Source organism: Lepisosteus platostomus, chromosome 6 (genome assembly GCF_059453375.1).
Source record: "Lepisosteus platostomus isolate fLepPlt1 chromosome 6, fLepPlt1.hap1, whole genome shotgun sequence".
Taxonomy (NCBI): domain Eukaryota; kingdom Metazoa; phylum Chordata; class Actinopteri; order Semionotiformes; family Lepisosteidae; genus Lepisosteus; species Lepisosteus platostomus.
In genome coordinates, this window is record NC_142616.1 from 26,653,955 (window position 1) to 26,680,719 (window position 26,765).

At 35.1% G+C, this 26,765-nt stretch overlaps 1 protein-coding gene across 4 annotated transcripts in view; it reads right to left on the minus strand.

Moving 5' to 3' along the window:
- dock1 (dedicator of cytokinesis 1) overlaps positions 1-26,765 on the minus strand; it is a 309,108-nt gene that overhangs the window by 24,113 nt on the left and 258,230 nt on the right. For all 4 annotated transcript variants that reach the window (XM_088635091.1, XM_088635093.1, XM_088635092.1 and 1 more), the window contains exons 37-45: positions 25,045-25,135; positions 22,904-23,023; positions 20,439-20,528; positions 19,559-19,663; positions 8,057-8,198; positions 7,214-7,295; positions 5,470-5,554; positions 3,942-4,028; positions 111-287 (exon numbers count right to left, since the gene is read on the minus strand). In XM_088635091.1, coding sequence (XP_088491217.1) covers positions 111-287; positions 3,942-4,028; positions 5,470-5,554; positions 7,214-7,295; positions 8,057-8,198; positions 19,559-19,663; positions 20,439-20,528; positions 22,904-23,023; positions 25,045-25,135 — 979 coding nt within the window. The remainder of the gene's footprint in view (positions 1-110; positions 288-3,941; positions 4,029-5,469; positions 5,555-7,213; positions 7,296-8,056; positions 8,199-19,558; positions 19,664-20,438; positions 20,529-22,903; positions 23,024-25,044; positions 25,136-26,765) is intronic.

A 26,765-nucleotide genomic window follows, 5' to 3' on the forward strand; every position in this document is an offset into this window, starting at 1 on the left:
AAACACTGGCCTATTATATTCACTGTGCAATGCACAAAAAAGCATTACCTTAATTTGATTTTGAACAAGTAGTGTTTCTAAAAATCATTATTTTGACTGATAACAATTACCTTTTCATAATTGGCAAACCCGCCCATTACTGCTGGATCCACAATTCCATTAAGCAGCATGGAGAGGGGATTAATGGGAAGGTTGGGATCGTTCAAATGCCTCTGTACCATGTTATTGATCTTTTCATTGGTCAGCTGCATTGTCTCTATTGCATTTTCCAGTGGACTTATTTCAACCTGCACACAACAAGAATCACATGAGAAAACACCATTAAGATATACTTCAGTTTTTAACAGCATAGTCCAAATGTTTAACACAAAATAATCATACAGCTTTTTTCAACAGAAGATCATAAAAGCCACAATAACATCAAATATATCCAGAAAATAGCATCCAGCTTTGCACATGCACTTCAAAGCTCCATCTTCTATTAAATTAATGCAGAATACAATGTGAAAATATTACATGACCAAGGTTTTTTTTTTGTTTGTTTGTTTCAGGCTGTAGTGGTTGATGAAGTGCTTAAAGCCCTCATTGTTTTGATGGCAGGAACTGATGCAGTATCTTTCATTAAGTGGGCTTTACAAATACTGATCAGGAGAAGTTTTTTTTTTAAATAGGCTAACCTTTTAAGGATTAATTTATCTTCTTCTTAAGAACATATCTGAAATAAAATAAAACCTCCATCCACCCAGTTAGCTACTCCAACTTCCCTCCATCTGTGAGGAGGATTAAGCTTGATTTCATCTAAGACCACGTAATGGATGAAAAGTGAAAACCAAAGACAAAAAATTAAATCTAGCCTTTTGCATCGATAGATTGCATTATTTGCTAAAATTCTAAACCTAATAAGAACAGACATGCATTGAAAACATAACCAACCATGTTGACCTTCAGCAGTGTGGCGTTCACCAAATGTAGCAGTTCTATATAGGGCAGTGTGACAGATTTTCAATCTGTACTGATTTTTAACTTGCCTTTTCTTATGTCTGGAGGAAAGCTGTTTTAAATGTTATAAGAAATTGAATTTTAATGAACTGCTTCATTACCTTTTGGTCATCATTAATATAAACATCATAGAAGGAAGGTCTCAGTCACAGGACCTTAGCTTCTCTGCTCTGGGCATTGAGATCATTTTTTATTTTGTGCATACTGTAAAGCTCCTCTGAGGCTTTGTGGTGGAGAATAACAATAAAAAACTTAACTAAAATCTCAAGCGCACACTCTTAAAACCAATATATATCTGAACAAGATTTATAGCTTTGTATAAATTGCTGTGGTTTTGGCCATTCATCTCTTTTCACTTCTTTGCAGCAGCCTATAAAAAGCATGATGCAATATAGCCTGAGCCAGTAGATGGAGCCCCACCTCTCGATAAGATGGTAATTTGGGCTGCCCACCACAGTGCAAGTCAAAAAAGCTTTAATTCCTTTAACCCTGTGGCTCCCACGAGTATTAATCCATTTTGTATCCTACAAAGACACCGCTGGAAAGAAACACTTCCAGTTATGTCCTGATGAGGAAATATCTTTCTGTCCTCTCTGAGTAAGAACACAACTAAGGAGGAACAGCAAACTGTGGCACTACTACAACTGGCAAGCTGTTAATCTAAAAGGAGATTCTCCAGCAGACTCAGCACTAGAACATGAAAAGGTAAATCAAAGCATAAAATACATTACTAGTAACTGCAAAGTGCTAAATTGCCTAATTAGGCACAACATATTTTAAGAATATCTAAGTATTATACAATCAATATGGTACTACGATGGACTAGCTTGTGTATGGAAAGATACAGTAAGCCCAATAAACATCATTGATGGATGCTCATGGAAGCTGTTCTAATTGCATATTCTTTTAATCAGCTTCAAAAACATGGGTGTGAAGCTTGTTCCAGATTCCTACACCCCTCAGTGTCCTTCTTTGTAGTTTCTTCTTGCGTGCTCTGTTGACTCTGAAGAAGTCCACCAGGTTGACACTGTCAGTGTCTCTGAAGATTCTGAATACTTGAATCAGATCCCCAAGCCACCTGCTCTGTTTGTGACTAAAACATCTGTCAGTGTAGGGCATTTCTTAATGGCCAGGAATGTAGCTAGTTGTTCTTCTCTGGAGATATTCCAGAGCAAAAATATATTTTTTTGCCATTGTTGTAACCAAAACTGTACACAATATTCTAAATGGGGTCTTGCTGTCTTATAGTGACAATGCCAATGCCAATGTTTTCCAGTATGACAATGGTATCCAATGCACATGCTAGCCTAAGTAGCTCTTCCTGCTGACAGCATGGCTTTATTAGTCCTGTTTTCTGGTTTTCTAAAGGAAATTCTAAAAGGTGACAGCTGTTAGCAGGATTTGTTCCCTGCATGAGTGTAAGAGTGCCACATGATTAAGTTGCATGTGTAGCAGCTGCCATGCAGAGAGAGACAGCATGTCCTGCACACCAGAGCTCTGGTGCTTTATTCATCAACACTAGGCTTTGAAGAGAAAAACAATAGAAATGCAAAACCAATATCATCATTGGTTCTTGTATGTGAGATATACAATTCCAAACTCAATTCACTGTTCAAGTGAGTTGACTATTAATGTCATGCATCACATTTCCAATTCAGGCTCCACTGAGACTATAATCACATTATGCATAACATTTTACATCTGAATACAACTGCCTTTATCATCATCCTGGGGACAATATGTGGGATTTGATCACTTATATGCAAATTGCATTTCAGAGCTGCACCAGCCAGAATGACCATCCTATGAAAACACATTTTCTTTTGCGAGGCGTTTAACAGTATACAGTGCACTGACATGTAGACCAACAAACAAGAGGATCCTGGCTGCTGGGGTACTGCTGTGGCTTTACCTGACTGTCACTGAAAGGTTCAGAGTTTGAATCTAACCCAACAATGAGCCACATAATAATACAACCGATAAAAATGGAAAACAGAGACCATTCATCGGTTTGTGTACCCTCCAAAAAAGAAGGCAGGTGCCCAGTTAGGCCATACACGGATCATTTTAATGACTTTATTGAAATGCGTTTTGGTCAGTCAAAACAGATCTAAACTGAATCAGTCATGGAAAGGGTGAGAAACATACAATTAAAATTGGCAAAACCACAAACCACATTTTTTTATTTAACTGATTTGGTTTGTCTTGTCATTCTATACTGAGTGGCTGTATGGAGTTAAGGTGTTGACTGATGTCTTTGTAACATTTTTATAAACACTTTTCAAAGCTTTAAGCAGTATATTGTTCATAGCATCATTATGCTATAATGGTTATTAGTAACAGCCTTAGGAGGATTCTTATTATAATCTAGCTCATAATACTGATCATTGCAACTTTAGTTGCAAATACATCTTGCAGGCCTGTACTTACAGCAAATGTACAACAATATTAAACCTCAAACTCCCTCCAGCAAAAGAATAACAACAACAAAGCAGTTAAAGAAAATATGTAAGGCAGCACTTATGAATAAAAAAGAATAAAAAAGTAATTTAGCACTTAATGACATGATTACCAACCATGAGCAATACATTATTGAAATTAGGACATTTAAAAAAATATATCTTTATGAAATTAAGATAACAACTGTTACTATTTCTTTTTGAATTATATTTTGGAGAGATGTTGCACTGGCAAGCTTAGAACACCTAATTATAGGATATGAATTACTGTACTCCTTGTATCTGGCTATTAGTCAATAACTATTGCAAGCTCTTATGAATATTGCCAATGGCCTGTGGGTTTGTAGAAAAACTTGTGTATGTTTATTAATCTGGCTCTTCACAACAGTTAAGTGAAAAAATATTGATCTTATTTTCTTAGGTAAGCCTGAGATAGCTATCTGAGTATGATGCTTGACTGGTGTCATCATACATCATACTTACCATTGAGACAGATCTGACTTCAAACCATCTCAGAATTCCTGGAAGCTTGTATGCAGTTACATAAGTGGTTCTTTCAATCCACATATTCTGAAATACAGAAGACAAGCTTATTAAAGGGACACCTTTTCTATAAAATTAAATACAATACAGTAAATAACTAAATAAGTTAAATGCAGAGAATTCTTCATGAAATATTTTTGATGTTTTAGATGCATGACATACCCATTGTGATGTTTTTAATATATTCTGAAGAAATATTACAATGTCTGTTAGAAAAAAAGGACCTTAGATGTAATGGTAGATATTTGATTAAACTGTTTCCGGAGTAGTTTTTTTAAATACTCAGGATTGAGGAGATTATATGAGAAACTATCTGAACATTACAGCTCGTTTAAGTTCTACCATTTTAAGACAAAGAAGACTCACTGCAAAATATCAGGAAAAATTCTACTTCAAACACCATTATACACTATTAATGATAAAAATAAGGAATTTAAGTGACCCTTTCAGAGCCATTCCAAGGGAATGAGAGAATTTAAAAACTAGTTTTTGTGTTTAAAATGAATATCTTTTCAAAATACAATACAATTAGAGCATTCCTAAATTTACAGAACTGAAGATTCAAAGATCAACAGAATTAAAATGTATTTGGTAACACTTTACTTCAATTTAAACACTATACTGTACAACATGACATAACATTGCATAATCATTTACACCACTTTTGAAATTATAGCCACATTGTTACTTGGAACAGATCCGAACAAGACAGTTTGAGCTGAAAGTTAACAGTAGAATTCCAAAGTAAAAATGTTTGAACATGCCATTTAGGATTTGAAAACTGACAAAGTTTCTATACATGAAGCTTAAGTAAAAATAATGTTTATTAAATGCTTTTATGTGTATTCTTTTATCATAAGTGCAGCTGTATTATTAGCCTTGTGCAAGTGTTACCAGTTGCTCTCTTAATCTCCACTTGTTGAAAAAGACTTTCTTGTCTTCCAATTGTTTATAGCAAATCTCAATGTAAATAGACTGATTAATATACTTTAAATTAAAAAAGCAAACAAATGGTTGTACCACTGAATGGAAAATTCATTGCATCTCTGGCAGACGTCTGTCTTATCAACAGTGAAACATGCAAGGCTTTTACCCAAATGCTACCTAGTATTCTTGGCAAAAAGCGGACTACAATTTTAAAAAAATCGAATCTATTTTTTAAACATTGGTTTGGCTAAGAATAATCTTAATTTCCAGAGTGAAACTAGGAAATGTGTTTCATTGATTTCATCTAGAAATCACTCAACCTTATAGCCCAGCCAGCACAAGGTGAAAGCTTTGTTGACAGATTTGTAATAAAGAACACACATTGGCTAAGCATGAATACTGAACTGCTGCAAAACATGGCTTCTATACCTTGGAAAAGCTGCTAAAACTGAAATAAACCCAAACAGGGTTTTTCAGAGAGCTACATTGTCCCAAACATCATCACATGCTTAAAAGGAAAAAAAAAGTAAATTGTAATTACAGCAAATTCATTGTCTGGATCCTTCTCTCCCTTTCTCACTGGTCTGGAATACTGGAACTTATGGACTTCATTTACAGTGTAGAAACTGGAAAAAAAATTAGATGCAATACAAACATTGCTGAAGTATATAATCTGCAATCATGCACTTTTAAGCTTGGTTAAACAGTTTGATTAGATTCCTTAAGGCAAATAAAGGATCTATATCCAGCAAAAGCAGGTTTCCTAACCTCTTAATTGTAGATAATTTCATATTATCTAACTTAATTTTTACGATAAGCAGGACAGTGCAAATTCATGTAGCTGAAAATTGAAGAATTCAAAAATTTAATTCAATAAAATGCACACAGAAAAAAGCATTAAAAATATTTTAAAGACATTTTAGTGATTGGAAAGGAATTCATTTTTATTCTCATCAGTATATTTCACAGTACCAGATGCAGTGTAAGCCATAGTGTTTGTGGCAAAAGGAAATTACTGGCTAGTGTGAACCTGTAACTCAAGGTTAATAGACTTTCACACTTGGAAAATGATCCTTGTGGTGCCTCCCTGTGATTGTGATGTTCTCCATTCTCAGTTCAGATGGCATACCTGGGAGGGTGTGAATGCATGAACTGCAAGACTTCATTGGATAAGAAACAGATTAAAAAAAAATATTTTTCAACTGAAATATTTTTATAATGATCCAATGTAAGGAATAATACGCTTGCTTTTAATGTTTATACAGCTATGCAAATATCCCATTAGCAAAAAAGCATCTGCAGTTATAATACAATTGAAATGACACATTAAATACACTTCCAGTAATTTGTAAGTATGCACGGAAAAATACATACTTAATGCTTGATTGTTTTTTTTTACTTTGTGTCACATTCACAATCATAAGCATTTCCACTAAAGATGGTCCATTAATGAAGCTTGAAGAGATAATGATTTCACAAAGTAGTTCACAAGATACCAAGATACTTGTTTTACATACTCATCTTATGTGAACACAAAACTCAGTACACTGTTTTCAATCTATTTACATATTTTTTGACAAAAGATCTTAGATATTAACCATATTATAAAATCAAATAACCATAACAAATATACTACAAAGCAAGTGTACTCTGATTACAATTCTACCACTCACAGCAGGTTTTTCTTGTTTTAGGATACTGGTGCAGAAATGCTTTTGTTAACCTACTTTAATCTTTAAGCAAATATCAAGCATGATTTATATAACACTTTGCTTAAGATACCATCTTTGAAATCCAGACTTGATTTACACAGCTGGCAAGGACAGAATTACTCATACAGGAGTCTTGCTATTTGCTAGCATTGTGCAAGCAATAATCTGAATGGGTGCAGAGTTGCTGTTTTATCTCAGTCATATTTTTCTGCCAAGATTGTAATAAGCACAGGGGTTAGGGGGTCTGGGACACCTGTGGCTACGGCAACCAAACAAAATAAGGCCTTTGATTTTGCAACTGCAAAAATCCACTCTTTGAATGCTCATGATATTCATTACTTGTTATGAAGTCTTGTACCGAAAGAAATATCTTTCTAAATATATCAACAGGAGGAGATAATGGTTAATAGTACAGCAGTTAGAAATTAATTTGAATCAGAAATTGTGTGAAAAGATGTTTGAGTAAAAAAAATGGCATCAACATAATGTCATATGTCATTTTCTTGATATAATTTCATAATGATGATGGATTTCCTCATTACAGGCATCTCAAATTTGAAAACAGTTACATACCTCAGGATCTGCTCTGATACTGGTTTGTTCTGAAACTTAGGGGGAAGCTCCAATATTGGCTTGACTGTGAAACACTGGATGTCTATTCAACAATGTTAAGGTAAACATTGAAAAAAACAACAGCTCTTTCCTCAAGAAAGACAACAGGCACTAAAAATAAAAAAAGTAATTTGCAAGTTAATTTGCAAGATTAGAATTAACCTAGGAAGGAACACTAAGTGGTTTTATAGAGATATCAAATTTATTAATACTTCTTTTCCTAAAATGTCTGGCTGGAATGCATATATTTTCTACGGAAATATTGTCTTTTTGAAAAAGCTTCATACATATTAATCCAACAAACGTTTTTCATCTTAAACCACCAGAAAATATATTCCATATAATAAAGTGGACTTGCTCCAAAATTTTTAAAGCAGGACTTAAAATATAAAAAGGTAAACAAATTCCATACAATACATGAAAAATAAAACTGGGAAATTGTGATTATGCAGGTTCTGAAATGAAATTCACAAAATTAATGTGTTGTGTCCAACATTCTACACAAACTTCACTGTAAAAAATTGACCATATCTTATAAAAGAAATGTAAGCATATCAGTAACACCATGATGTATTTTAATCCAACAATTTGTCTGTAAATTCTACAAATATGCTTGCTGAAATGCATGCTTGAACACTCACTCAGTATCACGATTAGCATAAGAGGTTAGCATGAATGTGGACAACTGTGTAAGAAACATGAGAAGCAGTTTGATACCACCTTTGCCGTGTTTCCACTCATGCCTTCCTCTGTCTGAATTTAGACAAGACTAAAGCTTGGCATACAGCAGATTCTCAAGGATACACTGTCCGGGGGAATTTTTAATGTCTTCGCTGGGTGGAGTTGTCGTCTTCATTTTGTCTGCGTTAGGGAACTGGGTTAACAGTCTTGCCTCAAAGTCTTCCCTTCGCTCATACTCCTTTCCACGGTAAATGAACATTTTGTTCTGAAACCAACAAAAACAACACAATCAGGCACAAACAGTGCATCACCGATGACAGGATCAAATTCATAAATGACTTTGCAAAAGCATGTGAAACAAAAGTATACATCAAAGCTTCTTTTTTAAACAAAGTTTTTTCAGTACACTGAAAAAATGAAACAAAATTGTTGAACAATATTAAGAGAACTTTCCAATGACATACTTAATTAAGGAAACTGCCACCAGCTGAAGGCTCCTTGCAATAATAGCACGAAACATTCGTTCTGAGATAGTGTTATTTGAGGTAAAGTATGACTTGCATGACAAATTGGCATCAAACACTACCCTATTTGCCTCATAAACCTTTAATTAGCCTTCCAAAGATTAGAAACCCATAATGATTGTGAGGATTGTTTTCCCCAGACGTACAAAACTGGTGATTTTTAAGAACTGAGCTCCAAACAACCTTATACAAGCTAAGTACAGTATACTGCTACAGATAAAGCATTTAAACTGTTTCACTTGACACCAGTCAGATTTCATTAGGTTCAATCACCTCATAGCCTGTGCCCTACAGAATCAACTCTCTCACTAATTAGGTAATTTAGTAATTTCACAACAGTCAAAGTCACTTGTGTGTATCACAGTCTGTCAAGAATAATTAACTAATCAAATACAGAAAACATGCAATCAATACATATGCAAAATACATATATATATTTCTAAAAATATGTGAGCCTAGATAGGGTTATAATATTTCTTTGACACTCAGTGTGCATACTATCATATCAACAGGATATGTGAAAATAGTCTTCTTGTGAACACCAAAATGGATGCCCAGTTTTCTTTGCTGTCAACCTACAGGTATAACTCTTCTGGTATAAAAGTTCATTTGACCAATTAACTACATATGTGGTATCATTCTAGCAAACATAATTAACATCTGCTGTTCCTCTGTATACCAAGATGGCTGCATGATCTCAGTTTTGTTCTCACAATTCAAATACACATTGCAATAATTTCCCCACCCCCATCAGATCAACTGCTTCGAGAAAGGCTGTCAATTACGTGAACTGCTCCTGTTCAAGCACTGTTTGGCCAATTAACACCACAATTTTGTTCACACCATTCAACAAATGATTCCCACTGAATTGAAAGGTTTGCAGGTTTAAAAAAGCCTACAAAATACAAAAAGCCTGTTGCAGATTTACCTTTAGTTCACATTCTACTCCCACAGAGGGTTATCACCCATTAGGCACAATGCACCCCACTCAACTAACTGCCCTTCTAAAAAAAAAATCTGGTTTAATTTCCGATGTAGTTCAACTGGCAAACCATTCCTTGGCCTGAGGGGTGAGGTGTATGATTGTGTTTAAACTGCTCTCAAAGTGGTGAATGGAGTAGTCTTCTACAAGGTGGAGTGCTGTCTGCAGCTCTCCTGCATTGGCAAGGTTCCAGGAGTACATGCAGGCTCTCAGACTCCGAACACCAGTTCTTTGGCAATTCAGCCAACATCACTCCTTAGATGGCTCAGCACATGTAATGAGGGTGATTGAGCTTGGCACCATTAGCTGCAGTCTTCTGGCTGGTTGGGCTTTTGTCCATTTGTTGTTGAACTGTTATATGATGACTGTAGGGATTCCGGGAGGTTGTGATGCAGTGGATATGTTTTCTGTGTTACCACCTTGAATGTGGATTGTCTGGTGGCAGCTTCACGCCTGTAGTGATGGGATGTCAGTGAGGATAGTAATGTTGTGTGTAAGTGTGGGTTTTAGACAGTCGTAGATGAATTTGGCAGAGCTGAATTATGTACAGTATATCATCCTTAGTTTATGAGTGGGCATTTCTACCTCAGGTGGATGCACATTGTACTGCACAGGAAGATAAAAGTTTGAATGTGGAGGAGTGAAGGGTTGTGAACTCTGAATCCAACACACAACATGTTGGTAGCAAGTTGACTCTGGCAGACAGCTATGGATACTGTACATCAGTGGAAACTGTAGAGGCGGTCAAGCTTCCCTTTGAGGTAGAGTGAAGTGCTGTAGATGGGGATGGGCAAGCCTTTGAATATGATGTTTAGCTGTTTGCAAACATTTGTTATTTAGATGTAAAACACAGTAGATGATCTTTTGCGTATTTAACCATAGGTGCCAGAGGTGGCACTAAGTAATTTTTGCCTATTAACTTCAGATTGGTAGGAATTTTTCTAATGACAATGTAGTTACAATAAGACAAAACAGACTTTTTGCATAATGCCTGACCAACACTGCACTCTTTTACCGTAATGCATTACAAATTACTCTTAAGCAAAAAACACTTTGCCAATCAATTTGTTTGCTTAAACAGAAACATCCGAATGACCCTTTTTTCTTCTTTATTGCTGAAGATTCAGACTGTTTCTGTCTTGGGAACAGCTGCACCAAGTGAATTGACTTGGCTGATTTTATCAACACCTAAACCTCCTTCAGACTAGCACCTCACAGGATGCAGCTATTCTTTTTGTGCTAGGTCATCGTGTGCTTGTGCTAACACAAACAAGTTCAATATAACAAGTGTTTGGCTGAATAACTCTGAAGTTAGCAGGTAACATTCTAACGGCAATATACTGACTGTAGGCAAAAGGTGATATCCAGGTAAATGAAGATGACCCACTAAGTGCAATATTTACCTACTGTCACTATGTGGCCTGTATTGCAAGCTGCTAATGTTAAAATCTGTTACTGACACATTGGTTTAATGCTTGCACTTTTCAAGTCGTATTATCTGTTATGTACATGAAATCCATTGGATTAATTGTTTTAATCAGATTGACAAAACTGTATAGTCACTCAAACAAAAATTGATTGGAGTGGAAGATGATTAAAAAGACAAGAACGAAGGAACGCGTTTATTTACAAGGCATGTACAACACAGAAGAGTCAGAGGGCACCAGAATAATACACAGACTACATAACCTGAAGGCTACTTGCCTTCTGCCTTCTTGCCTTTATACTTGCATGTATCTTTTAAATTAAAAATGCAAAAACAAAATAAAAATTCCGGTTGCCAATGGATCTAGCAAAAGTGATATAAATGCATTATCATAATCTGCATATCAAGGGCCTAGAATTAATTTGACAGCAAGCTCTTGGATTCTTTCCATATATTTGCCACTGAGAACTGGGGTCATTTCAGACTTCCAAATAACACTGGCATTTAACTAAATTGGCTGACTGAATCCACTCCAAATGGATTTTAACTGTAAGCTACGGATACAAAAATAAACCCTCTTCTTTTTAGCAGCACATACTACAACATTAAAATTGTGACACTGACAACAAGAACAAATGTTAAACTACACCTGTCCAACTTCACTAAAAGCTGTATGAATATGTATAGAGTTTCAGTTTCATATGTAATTATGACTTAAGCTATGCTACCTTAATGTCACCAATGTGAAAAGAGCACTTAAGAGCTGTGAAATCAAAGAAGAAAAACATCAACTTCAACAACCGCAAATTAAGATATGGAAATACTCTTCACTAATTCTAATGGAAATAGAGGCCAATCCCTCATACTTCTATACCCAATAAAATAAAAAAAGCACACAAACTGTTTACATTCTGGAACAATTACTTAGGACATTTTATTAATTAAATAATAGTAATCAAGGTTATGAATAAAGCCATAGGAGTCCTACAGGAAGATGCACTTTTACAATGTTTTAGTGGGATGGGATGGGATCAATGGAGGTTCAGCTTAATAAGGACATCTTATACTGAAACTCAGCAAATGTGGTCAAAACTGAAGAAGAGAGGTCAGCAGGTGTTAAACAGCCACCAATGGGTGACATTTCCTTTGTCCAAAATTACATGCCAAGCACTGCTTCGTGCATTAGACCAAATTGGCGACAAGAGGGTAAAAGGAGTTGATAAAAGCTTAAATTTCTACCTTGAAATGTCCCCTCCGAAGAACTTATCTTACTGTAAACACCATAATATGAATGATGACAGAGTAGAGGAAGATATCAGACCATTGTTCTTCCAGCTGACAAGTACTTAATTTCAAGACCTATGGTGCAGTAAACATCGTTTTTGCCCATGGCTACTATTCCACTGAAATGTTGCAAAAATTACATTTATTGGGATACAAAGATGAGAAATGTTATACAGAAAATATTTATTTTTTTCAGAAAAGCGATCACATCAACTTGAATATGGAAGGTAATGTCACCCCCACTGACAGCTTTAGGAACATTTCTCTCTCCTGTTTGAGGTAATTGCTTTCCATTTTACCTTACTATTTCCAATGTTTTATTTTTCAAAATCTCCATCACCATCTCTGCCTCCACTGCCGAATTTTAAGTACAGTGGTGAATGTGGAGAGACATCCTGGACAATGTTTTTTTTCTGCAAAAATATTTTTGTAAGTACTACGAAAGGGGACTAGCACATTAAATCTTTCACAATAGTTTTTCTTTTGTAGAATTTAGGTAAATAAAGCAGGTTTCCAGTGAGCTAATCAAGCATATTTATTTTAAAAGCTTTCTTCAATAAAAGAACCCATTTCTGAAAGATGGCTACAATACTGAGAGCACACTTCGAGAACAACAAGTAAAATTTCTTAAAGATAATCTAAATACAAGTGCTTCCAAATTATTTGGGGAAGCAAAGTTAAAACTCTTACTATTGTTTTACAGTCAACCAATATTGTGTTTTTGATCATGAAGATTAAATGATTAAATTACATTAGAAAATGATGAGTACAGCATGTTTTATTTTTGGCAATGCATACATTGGATCATATTAGAACAATAACATACTTTATGTTCAACTCAGATTTCACGGGACCATAAGTACTTGACACATTCACTATAATTTTCACGGTGTAAATGTCAGTATTTGGTTGATCATCTCTTTGAGGCAATAACTGCATTAAGCCTGTGACTCACTGAGCTCAATAGACTCTTTGTATTGTTATGTCAGATGCTCTGGTGCAGTCACACTGAGGTCTTGCCTGTTCGTGGGATGCTCTGGCATCAACGTTTCCTTCAGCATGTAACATGCATACCCAGTTCGAGTTCTTTTCTTCATCCACACTAACTTGTCCATCACTTTGGTAAAGGTCTTATCTATCCATAAAAGCTGGTGTCAAAAAACCCGTTGTACTTCAGAGTATATCTGTCTTTTATGTTCTTGGTGTTGATGAGAAGTTTACATCTCGTGGTGTACGCTTTATAATTCTGCTGTCTCAATCTTCTGTGAACTGTAAATTTTGATACTTTCACCCCTGCATTCTGGAAGTTATTAGTGATTTCACTGACAGTTGTTTTAGGGTTTATCTTGACAGCTCTAATAATTTTTCTGTCATCAACTGCAGATTTTTTTATGACTTTCTGTGCTATGAAAGGCTTCAAAAGACTTTTATTAATCATTATTATTATTAATTATTATTCATTTTGACTTTTGACTACAGACAATAAACACTATAATCACAGTGAGACAGGCTGATGAGGTATTCACAGGTCTTTTATAAATACTTAATTACCCAACAACAACAATTGTCCCTAAACTTTTTCTCATTTAAAATAAAGAGTTTAAATATTAGAAATGTATTTAATTGACCCAAGAGAGTAGAACTGAACTGGATTAATACAAAAATACTCACCTGTTATATTTTTCTACAGAAAAATAAGATTATTACTTACAATAAATATTATCGATACAACATCAACATCATCATTTTTCTTCTTATTATTATTCAAAGTAAAAAAAAACAGTTAACAATTCACTATCCTAATACTTTTGGAGGGCATTGCATGTAATACTAATAATAAGATTTGTTGCCAATTTCTATCTCTTACACACTCAATCTACTGTTTCATTGTATTCACGGGAAGTTTCAACATGACAAAGAAATTTCTCTTGCAGTTTTCTTTTAGGGATTATCATGAAACAACAATTTATGCCAATGATTGCTATTTTATGCTTGTACTTTTATCTAAAGCTGTACAGAACCAGTACTTGAAACCTCTCACAATGCTGTTCTGAAATTAGCTGAATGCAAAGCAGCACTGACAGGCAACTGAAACGACCTTGAGATCCCTTTTTGTCGACAAACCCTGGTTTATTAGTCGCATGCGTGTGGCATAATTGGGTTCTTTATATTTTCTCTGGACCAAACCAGAATACAAAGCTGAAGCAGATCGTTTCATGAAGCAATCATAATCTCATTATTAGAATGCACAATTACTTGCTGCTATTTCAGATAGATGAGTAAATTACAAGCAAACCCAACAGTGTATACAAGACCAACCAGTATTAATAAATGAGCCCAACTGCACAGAAAAGCAAATATACTCACCTCTCATTAAAAAAGCTTTCTGTTTTATTACCACCACTCTGTGACAGAATGATGCTCAGGCTTCGTTCCACAGTACAGTATTTCCTGATAAAATGCTCCTCATTAAACACACACCTCATTATACAAAACAGATCCCAGTTTCCAAGGTTGATGTTATAAAACAGAGACTAGAGAGAAAGACTGAATCAAATGGTAGTGACTTCTTAGGCTTTATTAAGTATATAACCCACTTCTAGACTTAAGTCAGAAGTATGACAGAGATGTTAAATTAAACTTTGAAAGCTTTAGTAAAATGAAGTACTGAAGTACTGCCAGCTTGGCATTTATTTATTGACAGAATTCAATCTTAATTGCAATCTTACATTTTTTGGTCCATTTGAACTAAACAGTGAGAAACATTGTTTCTACCTCACACTGTGAATGAAAATGCTGTTTATTAAACAAAGAAGCAAAAACTATCATTGCATATCAGATGCCCACATGAATTCAAAAGTAGTGCTATGTTCTTTCCTCCTACCTTTTCTTGCCACCACTGACTTTGGAAAAAAATAAATAATGCAACTGACATAAGCTATTTTCCATATCTTATGAGTAAGGTGAGACACTACTAATAACAAAGTGAATATGAAGCAAAAGGTTTCATATTCAACATCACATTCTGGAGATACAACCTTGCTTCCTATTGCTTTCTCTAGTTCTCACTTCAGTAATTGATTGTACCAATAAATACTATACCCTGCATTGACAATATATACCAGGAATCTTGCAAGTTTACTGTATGAAAAATATGCCTAAATTCCCAGGAGCCTTCTTAATGGTGGAGGTGCAGTAAAATGATCACATATCTCACAGATCCAATTTCTCTTTTTCAGGGTGTATTTTACGACAGAAGAGGTACATGGGTCCTAAAAGGCATTCAAATTAAAACTGATACAGAAATAAATCAATATGTTGAGTATGTTCATTCAGTCCCTGTCTAAGAGGTGTAAACTACAAAAACAAGGTTTATCATATAAGATAACATCAAAAATTAACTTTTCTTTTATCTTTAAAAGCCATATCATTTCGACAGCTCTGCTCTGTATCAGAAATTGAACCTGATAAACAGCTTGCAAAATGAAAATAAAATTTTAAAAGCTCAAACAGAAAACAAAAGGAGTTTCTTTTGGAGATTTTTCTGTGTTTATTTTATTTTGCTTCTGTTGACAGGTATTCAGTTTCAGAGAGAGTATTAATGATAAGTTTTGATTTTCACTTTAATTTCAGTCCAATATTATTTCTTAAATACAGCTTCGTATTTAATATGTTTAAAATACACATTTTTTAAGTGGTGTATGAGATGTAAATTGAATTGCGAAGCCCCTGAAAAGATGACAGGAAAAAGTAGGAGGTTAGAGTTTTAAATTGTGATAATCATACTCAAACTCAGTCACTGCAAAGCCTTTTAACTGAAGGAACTAGGCTAAATAAATCTAACTTGGCCTGTGGCGATTTTTTATTTGAAGAATAAAACAACAGCAGTGAGTGGCTGCTGCAAAAAGATTGCTCTGTGCTCTTCAACAAAAATTGATTGCATTTTTCATACAAGCAGAACTTTTTCCTCCTACAAATTCTATTTTTTAGAAATAGTAATAGTATTCTCAGTACTAATATTAGAAATCAAATGGAAAAAAAAACATACCCCCAAGATCAGCAAAAACATAGCAAAAGTATGTAAGTTTGGTCATAAGTTCAATATGATATTTTTAGCATTCATGCACTAAAAACAGAGCATAAGGGATTCTCAAAGAAATTACTGCATCAGTAACCATCTGACTGGTGTTGTATGCATTGAAATACAGCACATAAAGTGTAAATAAAAAAGAGTTGGTGAGCTGGTTAGTACAGTAAAGGTTTTTTCCTCCCCATTATCACAAAAGTACATTTAATGACTATGTTACATTAATGTAATATATATCATCTATTTCAGCTGAGCCCTTAATGTCATAATTTAGACCTTCCTAAGACCGTACAGTATTTGGGCACATTATTTATTTTGGCAATTCTACTGTAAGCTAATGGAAATCAGGAATTAAACATTACAAAAATGTATTACACTTTTCGGATCAATTTAATTTCCCCTTCAAACAGATGAACTGTTAATACCTTACTGAGAGATTTGTTAAGGATTATTGGTCAGGTTTAGCCAGTCAGGAGTTTGAGCTGTAACTCCTTTCTAAAAGGAAAAGCCACTATCCACACTATCATTATTTTATCCTACAAAGCAAACTGAACCTGTAGATTTAATAAAACCCTAGTATTCCATGTAGAATTTTGCTACAGTATGTTTCAACATAAATATCTCACATAAAATGCTAAAAGATGTAGTAGTATACAATGATATACTGTATACAGTAGCATATAACAAAATATGTTTGAACTAAATGTCATAGAAATCAACTCAGTTTGTAAATACAATCATCGTACTCCACCTTTACTTTTCATATTTTAATAGCTGTTTAGTTTATGAGGTATGAAAAGGCATGTATACAGCATCTTTGAAAATGAATAAATTATAATTAATTAAAAATACAAAAGACTGAAAATATTATTTTGACTTTATGCAATTACACCTTTTGTAACTGGTCATTGAATAGTATAATTTTATTTATGAGTGTTTTTCAAGAAACCCAAAGTGCTACACAACAGCACACGTGAAATACACAATAGAACCAAAAAGTGGGAAAAATATTAGGAAGAAAGAAAGAAAATGGACAGCTGTATGTTGACTTACAAAAAGACCATATAATCTTTCTACACACAAATGGAAATGAGTATGTCTTATTAAAGTAACTTTGCCTGGAGCTAGAAATGCACAGTCATATCGGAGTGAGACACATGTATCAAAGCTAATTTGATCACACCTCTTAAACCTAGACAAGAATATATTCCAGCAGTCTTTTTAAACCACAGACCCCCTGTAACAGATGACTATTTTTAAAACGCGTCAGTCCGCAGAAAGCAAAGGCAGACTTCCCCACATCACAGGAAGGCTACATTCCTAGAGAAATTCCGTTAACATCACTTTTGTTCACTACATTTATCAATTAATATTTGAAATATCTGTTATTCCTCTCTTCATGCCTCTTTTTCTGAAGAAATAATTCTATTTCCTACTGGCGTCCTACTCCACCCTTAGACTTTGGTGTCAAAAATGCTGTATTTAGTTGCACCACTGCTTTGAGCATATGAAGACAAACACCTTTCAGAGAACTCCAGTACACAATACCTTAGTAAAAACTTCAAATTTTTAGAAACCATAACTTCCAAAGAAATGGCAGCATACCCACAACGTTATACTCTTGATTTATAAGCCTGTAGAAAACTTAAACTAACTTTGGCCAACATGAAGGTATTCCAACACACAAATGTATACACAAATTTGTAAACAATAATGCACATACTGTATATATACACAGTACACATACACATAATTTACATCACAGCCACCTTTTTCATTTGCAAGTCATCATCCTAATTCAGGACGTAATATCTACAAAAGCATTTTCAATGTGCAATGAAAAATAACTGATGAAATATGATAACTGTGATACCCATGATCTAGCTTTTAAATACACCAACTATTAAAAAAATATATACAATCAAGCTTTTTTCATAATCAAAAACCAATAAACCACTCCATAGATTGAACTTCCAGTGGTTTGTCTACCCATCTAAATGCTGAGTAAATTTCTTACTGCTCCACTCAGAATAAAGCTAGCACTCATAGTGAGCGAAGACAGAGAATGTGTGATGGTATCATCTTTAGAGGTCTTGTTAATAGTCAAAACAGACTGGAAACAGACACGCTCAGGTTACGAGTATGTGCTTTTATCACTCACAATGTCAAAACAGCTCTTTTATAGATTCTACATTAGCATGCAAGTCCATCGAATGATAATTGACTAGAATCTGTTCTTGTCCAGGAGGTGTATTTGAAGGACTCATTGGCGCCATTCAATAAAGCAGCATTGCATGGCCTGCATAGCTGCTGGGCATGATCTACTATCCTGATATCTGAAAAACAACACCCTATACATCTGCAGTGTTCCTCACTCACGACAACTCATTGCAAATCAACATTTCTACCATCATTAAGTCTCTAGGCTTAATTTCAGGCAGACATGTAAGGTAAATTAATACTGCTTCACTACTCTCAAACACATTACATTGATACAGAAGGTCAGAATATTTTTGAGTGTACAGTATATACAACATCATTCCAATTTAAGAACTGCCCAATACATTTGTAATTATGAAATGGCTTATTAAAAAAACTGTGCTGTAAGTGAGTGGAAAGCTGATACATTGTAAGTTTTCTGTATAACACTTATTTTGCAATATACTAAACTGTAAATACAACATTTCCCTGGTCTTTAACAGCAAATGATTCTTCTGTTTTAGGTTCAGAGAAGAAGAAACGTTTCTCTCTGTAATTTGCAGTATGCCTTGAAAAGGGGAGGCACAATGGTGCAGTCGTTAGCACTGCTGCCTTGAAGCGCTGAGGTCCTGGCCTCAATTCCAGACCTGGGGTGTTATCTGTGTGAAATTTGTATGTTCTCCCTGTGTTCACATAGGTTTCCTCTGGGGTATTCAGTTTCTTCCCACAGTCCAAAAACATACTGGTAGGTTAACTGGCTTCTGGAAAAGTTCCAGTGTCTGCCCTGGAATGGATTCAGGGTCTTCCCTGCCTTGTACCTGTTGCTTGCTGGGATAGGCTCTGGCCCACCTGTGACCCTGAATTGGAAGAAGCGGTTAAGATATGGATGGATGGATGGATGGATGGATATCCTGAAAAGCCCCAGGGAAGGATCTAGCATTAAAATATTTTCATTTTCCAAAGCTGGTTAGTAAAACAAATGTCAGGCTCTTTGATATTTACTAATGTGTTTATAGAGTTTCTGCCTATACTGAACTCAGACCACCATCGTAGGCGAAATTCTTCTTCCTCGGGTGCGGAGCCTGTTTTAAGTGAGAGGAATGAGATGTGACCTTGACCTTACCCGCAGGAAGGAAGGAAATCCTTGTCCATAGTATCCAACAGCAAAGTAATCAGGCTTGGGTCTGATAACTTTCACAATGCTCTCATAGAACTGTGCCTGTTTTCTCTGTGGATGCAACAGAACATTTTACAATTTAGTGAAGCTTCAATACATGACCCAGTTATGACAATTGACATTTTATCTGTTACTGCTATTTTTACTACATCCAAACCTCTTCTGGACAGATACAGTACATACCTTTCTGCACAGTACATGTAACTGTTAGCTTAAAATCCTACTCAAAAATGGTGTTAAATGCAAAGTAAATAATATCTACCTCTTTTAAAACTATAACTATTTTCCACATTTAAATATGAAGAACCCACAAATGAATAATAATCATAAATGTCTTTAAAGCCTTCAGGTTATATCTGTGAGCCTACTCTTAAGGATAGACAAAAAACATCACTGTATTAAATCCGATTCTCATAAGCACAAATGGCCTATGAAGCCATTCAAAAATGTTTGTCTTTAAAAGAGATGCTGATTTTGTTGAGCTTTATGTGCAATGAATTGTCAATATATCATGTATTTTGTCTGTTACTGGATTTTGTATTTATACATATTTATAAACTGTATGTAATATTATATACATATACAAAAGTAATTCAAACCATGATTTATAAGCTATCCAGTAGTCTTTTGTCCACAAATCCACAAATATTATATTCCACTCTAACATATGAATCCATCTCACATTTTATTACCGTATCTGCTCAAGTTCCAAATGCTTATGTTTTCCTTGTGTGTGAATACTGAAGTCTTAAATCACTCTTAATTAAAATAGATGTTTTAACTAAAAATACTATGAATAATATTATGAAGACTGACTATTACTTACCAATAATGCACTTAGCTGCTCGTAGTCAAACATTTCATTTTCATATTGCTCTGCAAGTTCTTTCCCCAAAATTATGGCCTCTTCCCACATCTAATTAACACACAAAAAGGAGACAACAGTTATATATAACATATGCCAGCTACTAGTAACTAACTGAACAAGACTGACTGAATGGACTGCTCTCATTTAAATGATTACTTAGGATGTTTTTTTTACATCTTCAATAATTGTAAATAAAGTTTATCAATACTGTTGGCAATATCATTTTTACCATTGCTACTCTATCCAGAAGACATTGAAATTTTACTGAATGTAACATACACACAGAATCAAGCTTCTGTTCCAAACACTTCAACTTTACTGAATATTGACTTCCAGTGAAGTGATTTATTCCTCCTATTTTTGGTAACAGATTAATTCCTTGCATTGCACTTTTACAGACATTTAGATGCCATTTAGAAATGGCAATTTTGGCACTGAAGCAAATAATTATTCCAGCAAAGCATTTTAGCTGTAAGCATCCTCTCCTCTCCGTGTCAGACCTCTTAAAATATCATTGCCATCATTAGTTTTCATCATGAGAAATTAAAAAAGTGATCTGCACAGTCTGTCTTGTGCACAGTGTGCACGGAATAGATCCGTTCCATGTAAAATACACATTTTAAGCTTTCATATCTTTGCATATTACACAGTTAAGCATTTAAACACTTCTATTAATAGACAGTGAACAAGGGTACGCAATCGACAAAGTTTTCCTTTTATGGATGTGGTCATAACAGATTTATTAGTTTTGTCAAGAGACTGCAAAAATAAGAATGTTGGAAGAACAGCAGCGAGATCATTGATTTCTGGATCAATGCTGTAGAGATTGTGCACCCTTTCCCTTGGGTCTTGGACAGGCTCAATGAATCATGCTGAGGACACATTCGCTTGAAAAATTCTGCAAATTGTAAAATGTTTAATTTATTTTAATTTATGTGCGATAGAGTTCAGTGGCATTATTTACTTAGGTATTTGCGCATAACAAGCAGAGACTGGTCTATTTAAAGAAGGTTATTTCAGGACAAAATATTAACTACAAGACAAAAATGTTTCCAAGTCCTTGTGACAATGCTTACAGTAAAAAAGTTTAATATTGGAACCTAGGATGGGAAATTACCTAGAACATAAAGTGCTCTGGTAGAATAAAATATGCACCTGTGTCATTTACAAGACAGGAGTTCTATTGGTACAGCTTGTGTGACTGTGATACAGCTTGTTCATTAAATATTTCACATTATTCCAAAGAAGAAGCAAATGTACGTCAGAATTCACCCTTGTTTTCAGTAGGCTTGTTGTGATAGGGGGTGAACTGGGCGGGCAATAAACACATGGATTATATAAATTGTGAATATTAACTAATGCACATAGGTTGCAGTAAGGAACCTTTTAATCCCTCTGGAAAGTCTTGCTCACAAAATATCTGAGTATCTTCTGAAACAATTTCTCTTTCAGACCAACTTAAAACAGACTCTTCAAGAAATCTCATGGAGTTAATGACACCACATCAGAGCCTGAGGTTCTGTAAAAATCGCTGGACTTGGTTGGGATCACTTTCAAGTTACCACTTTTGTGTTGTTTTTCTAGCTTATGTCCATCAGACAGCACAGCAGAGAGAATTTTACTTATCCACTTACACACTTCACAAAGTGATTATCACAGCTCCTACAAGCACAAACCCAGGATATCAATTCATGCTGCAATACGTCTGCAGGTTAAATTAGCACAGGGTAAACCTCTACACAACCAGGCAATAGATGGGCAGACTCAATGTCAAGGAATGGCACTGAGAAGACAAATGCATGCCTCTGCCCCCCACCAGCATGATCAGTAGAGCTCCTTTGCAACTCCCGGCACCACTTCAAAGATCAAGCCACCAGAAGATTATTCTGTGCTTACCAGCTCCTCAACAGTTCTCTTATTAAAAAAAAAAACAAGTGACATACGTATGTAAACTTAAGTGGGGTTATGTGCTTTTTTTCTTTATGGAAATAAAACTTTTGTAAGGTTAAAAAACACTGCAATTGGACACATGATTTTAACAAGTCTGGAGCTCTAAAACTGTTCTTCCTAGGAACTTGCCTACTTGTTAATTAGCACTACTAGAGCAATACCTATCTTCCACATAGACAAGAATTTCAGACGACTTCAGAAAATTGAGTAAGCTAATATCTGGAATGTAGGGAGATTTGCATTCTCTGCCTTGTGCAAGATGAAAACATGGTTCTCGGGAGGCACTGAAGGCTACAGAGACACAATGCCATGTGCAAGTAAAAATTAACACTTCCCAATGTGTTATCTACACTCATCAGGCTCACTGGGCCCCGTCACATTAGGAATGAATTTCACTGAAAAGCATGGAGGTATTTTAATGCAAAGAGGCCTGGGAAGTGTCTGTTTTTTAAAACCTACTCTGCCAACCTCACCTTGCCCTTGTCAAAGTAATTGATAATTTCTTGGTAGAGTTGATCCTTCAGTTGTCCTTGAGTTGCTGCATGGTAGCCATCCCGCTGAGTAAGATGAGCGGCACAAGCTTCCTCAGACCACTGCAAAGACACAATAAATAACACATCAGGGTGCACTATACTGCACCGCACGCCATCTGCCTGCAAACAGCACCCTGCAAAGCAGAGTCATGCTACACACCCAGACAACCCACTTTCACACAACCATACATGACTGCACAGCCGGTGCAAATAAAGACAGATATGGTGCAAAAGAAATAAAGCAGTCAGGCAGTGGCTGGAAATTCATAATTCGTTTTCAGACTAATAATCTTCTGGAAAGCAATGATTTCATTCTTTGGAGCAAGCCAAATCTGATTTATTGTCTCATGGAAATATTAGTTTCAGACCCTGTAGGGAAATGACCATAACTTAAAGGAGGAGAAACAATGCTGTGCTGGACCAAAGGTTAATGCTTGACGTATAGTACTGTACTATACAGTACATGCTGGGTAATAAGACATCAGATTAGAGGTAGAAACCCCCCTTAAAACAAGCAAGCCAATTTTTAGTGGTTCCTGAACCAGATAATATGAACACGCCAGCAGTCTTTTTCACTTAAAAACCACACTTCTGTGTTTCCACGCTACATGAAAGGTTGCTATAAAAGCACACAGGGATATTAAGCAGCAGCTTCCATCTTTCTAGCACAGCAAATTGCCTCTACCATCTACAGAGAGACCCTGACAGGGATGAAACATTCGATTCAAATTATCAGCTTTTACAGAGGTACACACAAAGAGCAGCACTATCACAATTACCATCAAATTTATTAACTGCTGCAAGAAACTCTTTAAAAGGCCTGTCAGTCTAGCTTCATTTTCACAGCAAGATAATTGACAAATCATGTTGTTCCAAAATACCAAGGCAGTAAAGTACTACTGGAAATTACAGTATGCAAAGCAAGATCAGACAGCCTGCAGCTTTACTGTTTACTAAAACTGAAATATGGTAAAAAAAACCTCATATACACAGCCCCAACAATGAAAATCTGGAAAGCTTCTAACACATTTCCAAGGCAAAATGAGAATTTCTAAAAAATATGTTTTAGAAGCATTCATTGTGTGAATCAAGAATCATCATTGTCGATACAAAAGGTTTCTGTTGCTAGTAAAAGACTTTTACCAGTAAAGTCATAAATCTCAAGACCACTTTCAGAAGATGCTTCATCGACCAAAAAGCTTTCGCCAGCCAGATGGCCAGTGGTATACTTACTGTCTATGTGAAACTATCACTACATTTGTCTAAGCCAATTAGCAGCTGTGAACCCAGTTTAGCTTGTGAGATAATAGGCAAATGAAAATAAACACCTAGGACACTATAGTTTTGGACTAGGAAGGAACTCCAATGTTGAAGTTTTAACAAAAGTCGACTTACAGTACAATAAGCATTGTCTTAATTCAGAGAAAGCTAGGGACCAAGACTGCTGGAACTAACAGGAAATCATTTACTCAACATGTTAGCTGCTTCCTGCAGGTCTTAATACCATCTCTGCTTCACAAAGACACTTTATTATGGGTTCTGGAACACTTATCAACCAATCAGTATGCAGTGTGCTGACAGTCTGTGTTCTAATTCAATTTTTCATGTCACTTGGCTCACAGAACTCACACCACCCTTTGACTGTTTCAGAGGAGGCAGAAAGGGAGGTGAGATTGACCAACACTATATCATGAGTTTTGAAATAAAATACAGTTTAAGAATGAGAATAGACTACTGCAGTTCCAACCTCAACCAAAAGGACATGTATTTAATATTTGCAATTGTATTAAATGATAGTAGCAATAACATTTATTAGTGGTACCAAGACAGGATTTATACTCTTTGTTACCAATGCTTAAAGCTTTCAAATACACACATTTTATTAAAATGTAAAACATTTCCTTGACAAATTAGTAACCTATATGGCACACACACAAACATACATACAGTACACATAACCACAGTGGCTTTTTAATATGAAAAAAATAATCTTATCCTTCCCACACAGACTCCCTTTTATAATTCAGATGTAGCCTCCATGTCTATATTTGCGTTTAATAAGATTCTATCATTTCTAATACCTTCAGAAGCTTGGCATGAAGTAGCAATGTGTAGGCTGCTTCTGTGTAGTTATCACACTCTTTGTGAAGGTCGCAGAGCTTGTAAAGATACCTGAATGCAATAAAGAAAAGTTAATTTATAAATGTCAGGAGCTGAAAAAGGAATATAACACTTGAGTACTGCAGATGAGAAATCCAAAAAGCAAACAAAATGCTGCCTTGCTAGTTTTCTTTTTTTCTTGTCATAGAACACCTTTCAATTTTGAGCAAAGCTTTTAATCACATGCTTGTATGAAATAAAAGAAAATTAAGAGTAATGGAAATGAGAACAGGACATTTTTCAGCCCGTATTAAGGGTGATTCAGAGCTCCAGGTATTTAATTAAAATCAAATCCAATCTTTATCAGAGATATAAAGCAAATCCAGAGACAAGATTGCCTTCACTAAAGGCTGTGGTTCTGATGGTGAATAACTCTTAACACCGTAGTTGAATTTCAAAATAATGCTATACAATCCCCTGAACTGTAGGTATTATGTGACATACTTCTACATTTTGTCCTCAAAACCACTGATTATTATGCAGGCAGAACTATTTTAAGCACAGTTACACTAGGGAATGCAATGCACACTTCTATATAATTAGATTTAATCTTATTATTAAAATATTTGTATATGAGTATTTATACAAACTGAGGTAAGAATTAAATTGTTCTCAATGAAGTTCATAGGACTATAATTTGCAACCCATAAATCATTCATTTTAAAAGGTGTATATAAAGCAGGTTAGATATTTTTTACAACCTGGAGGACAAGTTTGCATTTTGTTGCTTTGCAGTTTATTTTCAGTCAACTTTGTATTACCAGTTGTGGACAACAAACACAGTATTCAGGGTTGGTTAAGGCTTGCTGTGACTACAAGACTGTGTATACAAAGGAGAATTTAAGGCCAGAAGAAAATTTGAAAGTTTTCAAATGTGGTTTAGCCTTTATAATGTAATAATAACTATAGGAAATTAGGATAAGCAGATCATAAAAGCTAAGCCGAATGTTTCCAGAGTACCCATGGAAACTCACAGAAGAGAAGGGATATAACTATTTAACAAGATTTTAACTTTGACAAAACTCATTTCCAAGCACGAAAGGATGGCACCAGGGTTTAAAGAACCAGCAGTCTCTCTGCTGCTTTGTTCAAATGTCTTATAAAGCAGCAAGGTCAGGCCTGTACTGATTTAACAAGCCTTTAACTCCTGTGCCTTGAAAGGTAAAAATAAGAATCGCTGCGTGCGTACTCGAAAGCTAATAAAAAGGAGACTACATTAGTATTCATTGACTGTATTAAAAACTGTTTTGTGCATGAAGATGAATGCTATTTTAGCTTCAGGAATTTTGTCTGCTAATCCTAGACACTCCTCCATTTAATGTTATGTTTAATGCAATGAATTTTCCGGATTTTACATACTGTACTGTCTTTTTTAATACTAACACTATTATTTGAAAAAACACATTAATTAAATGATAACATCATAATATATTTATGAGGTTACTTCTTTTATTACATCAACAATGTGTAACAGAAGAAAGTAAAAAAAAAACTCAAACTGTATTTTGCCTAAACGGGGAAATTGAAACCTTCTTTCCTATATTTTTTTTTATTTGCGTCTCATAAGAACAAAATATATGAATAGCAAGGTCCTACTGTAGTCAATGACAATCAAAACCAAATGACAACCCAGTTTTTAAAA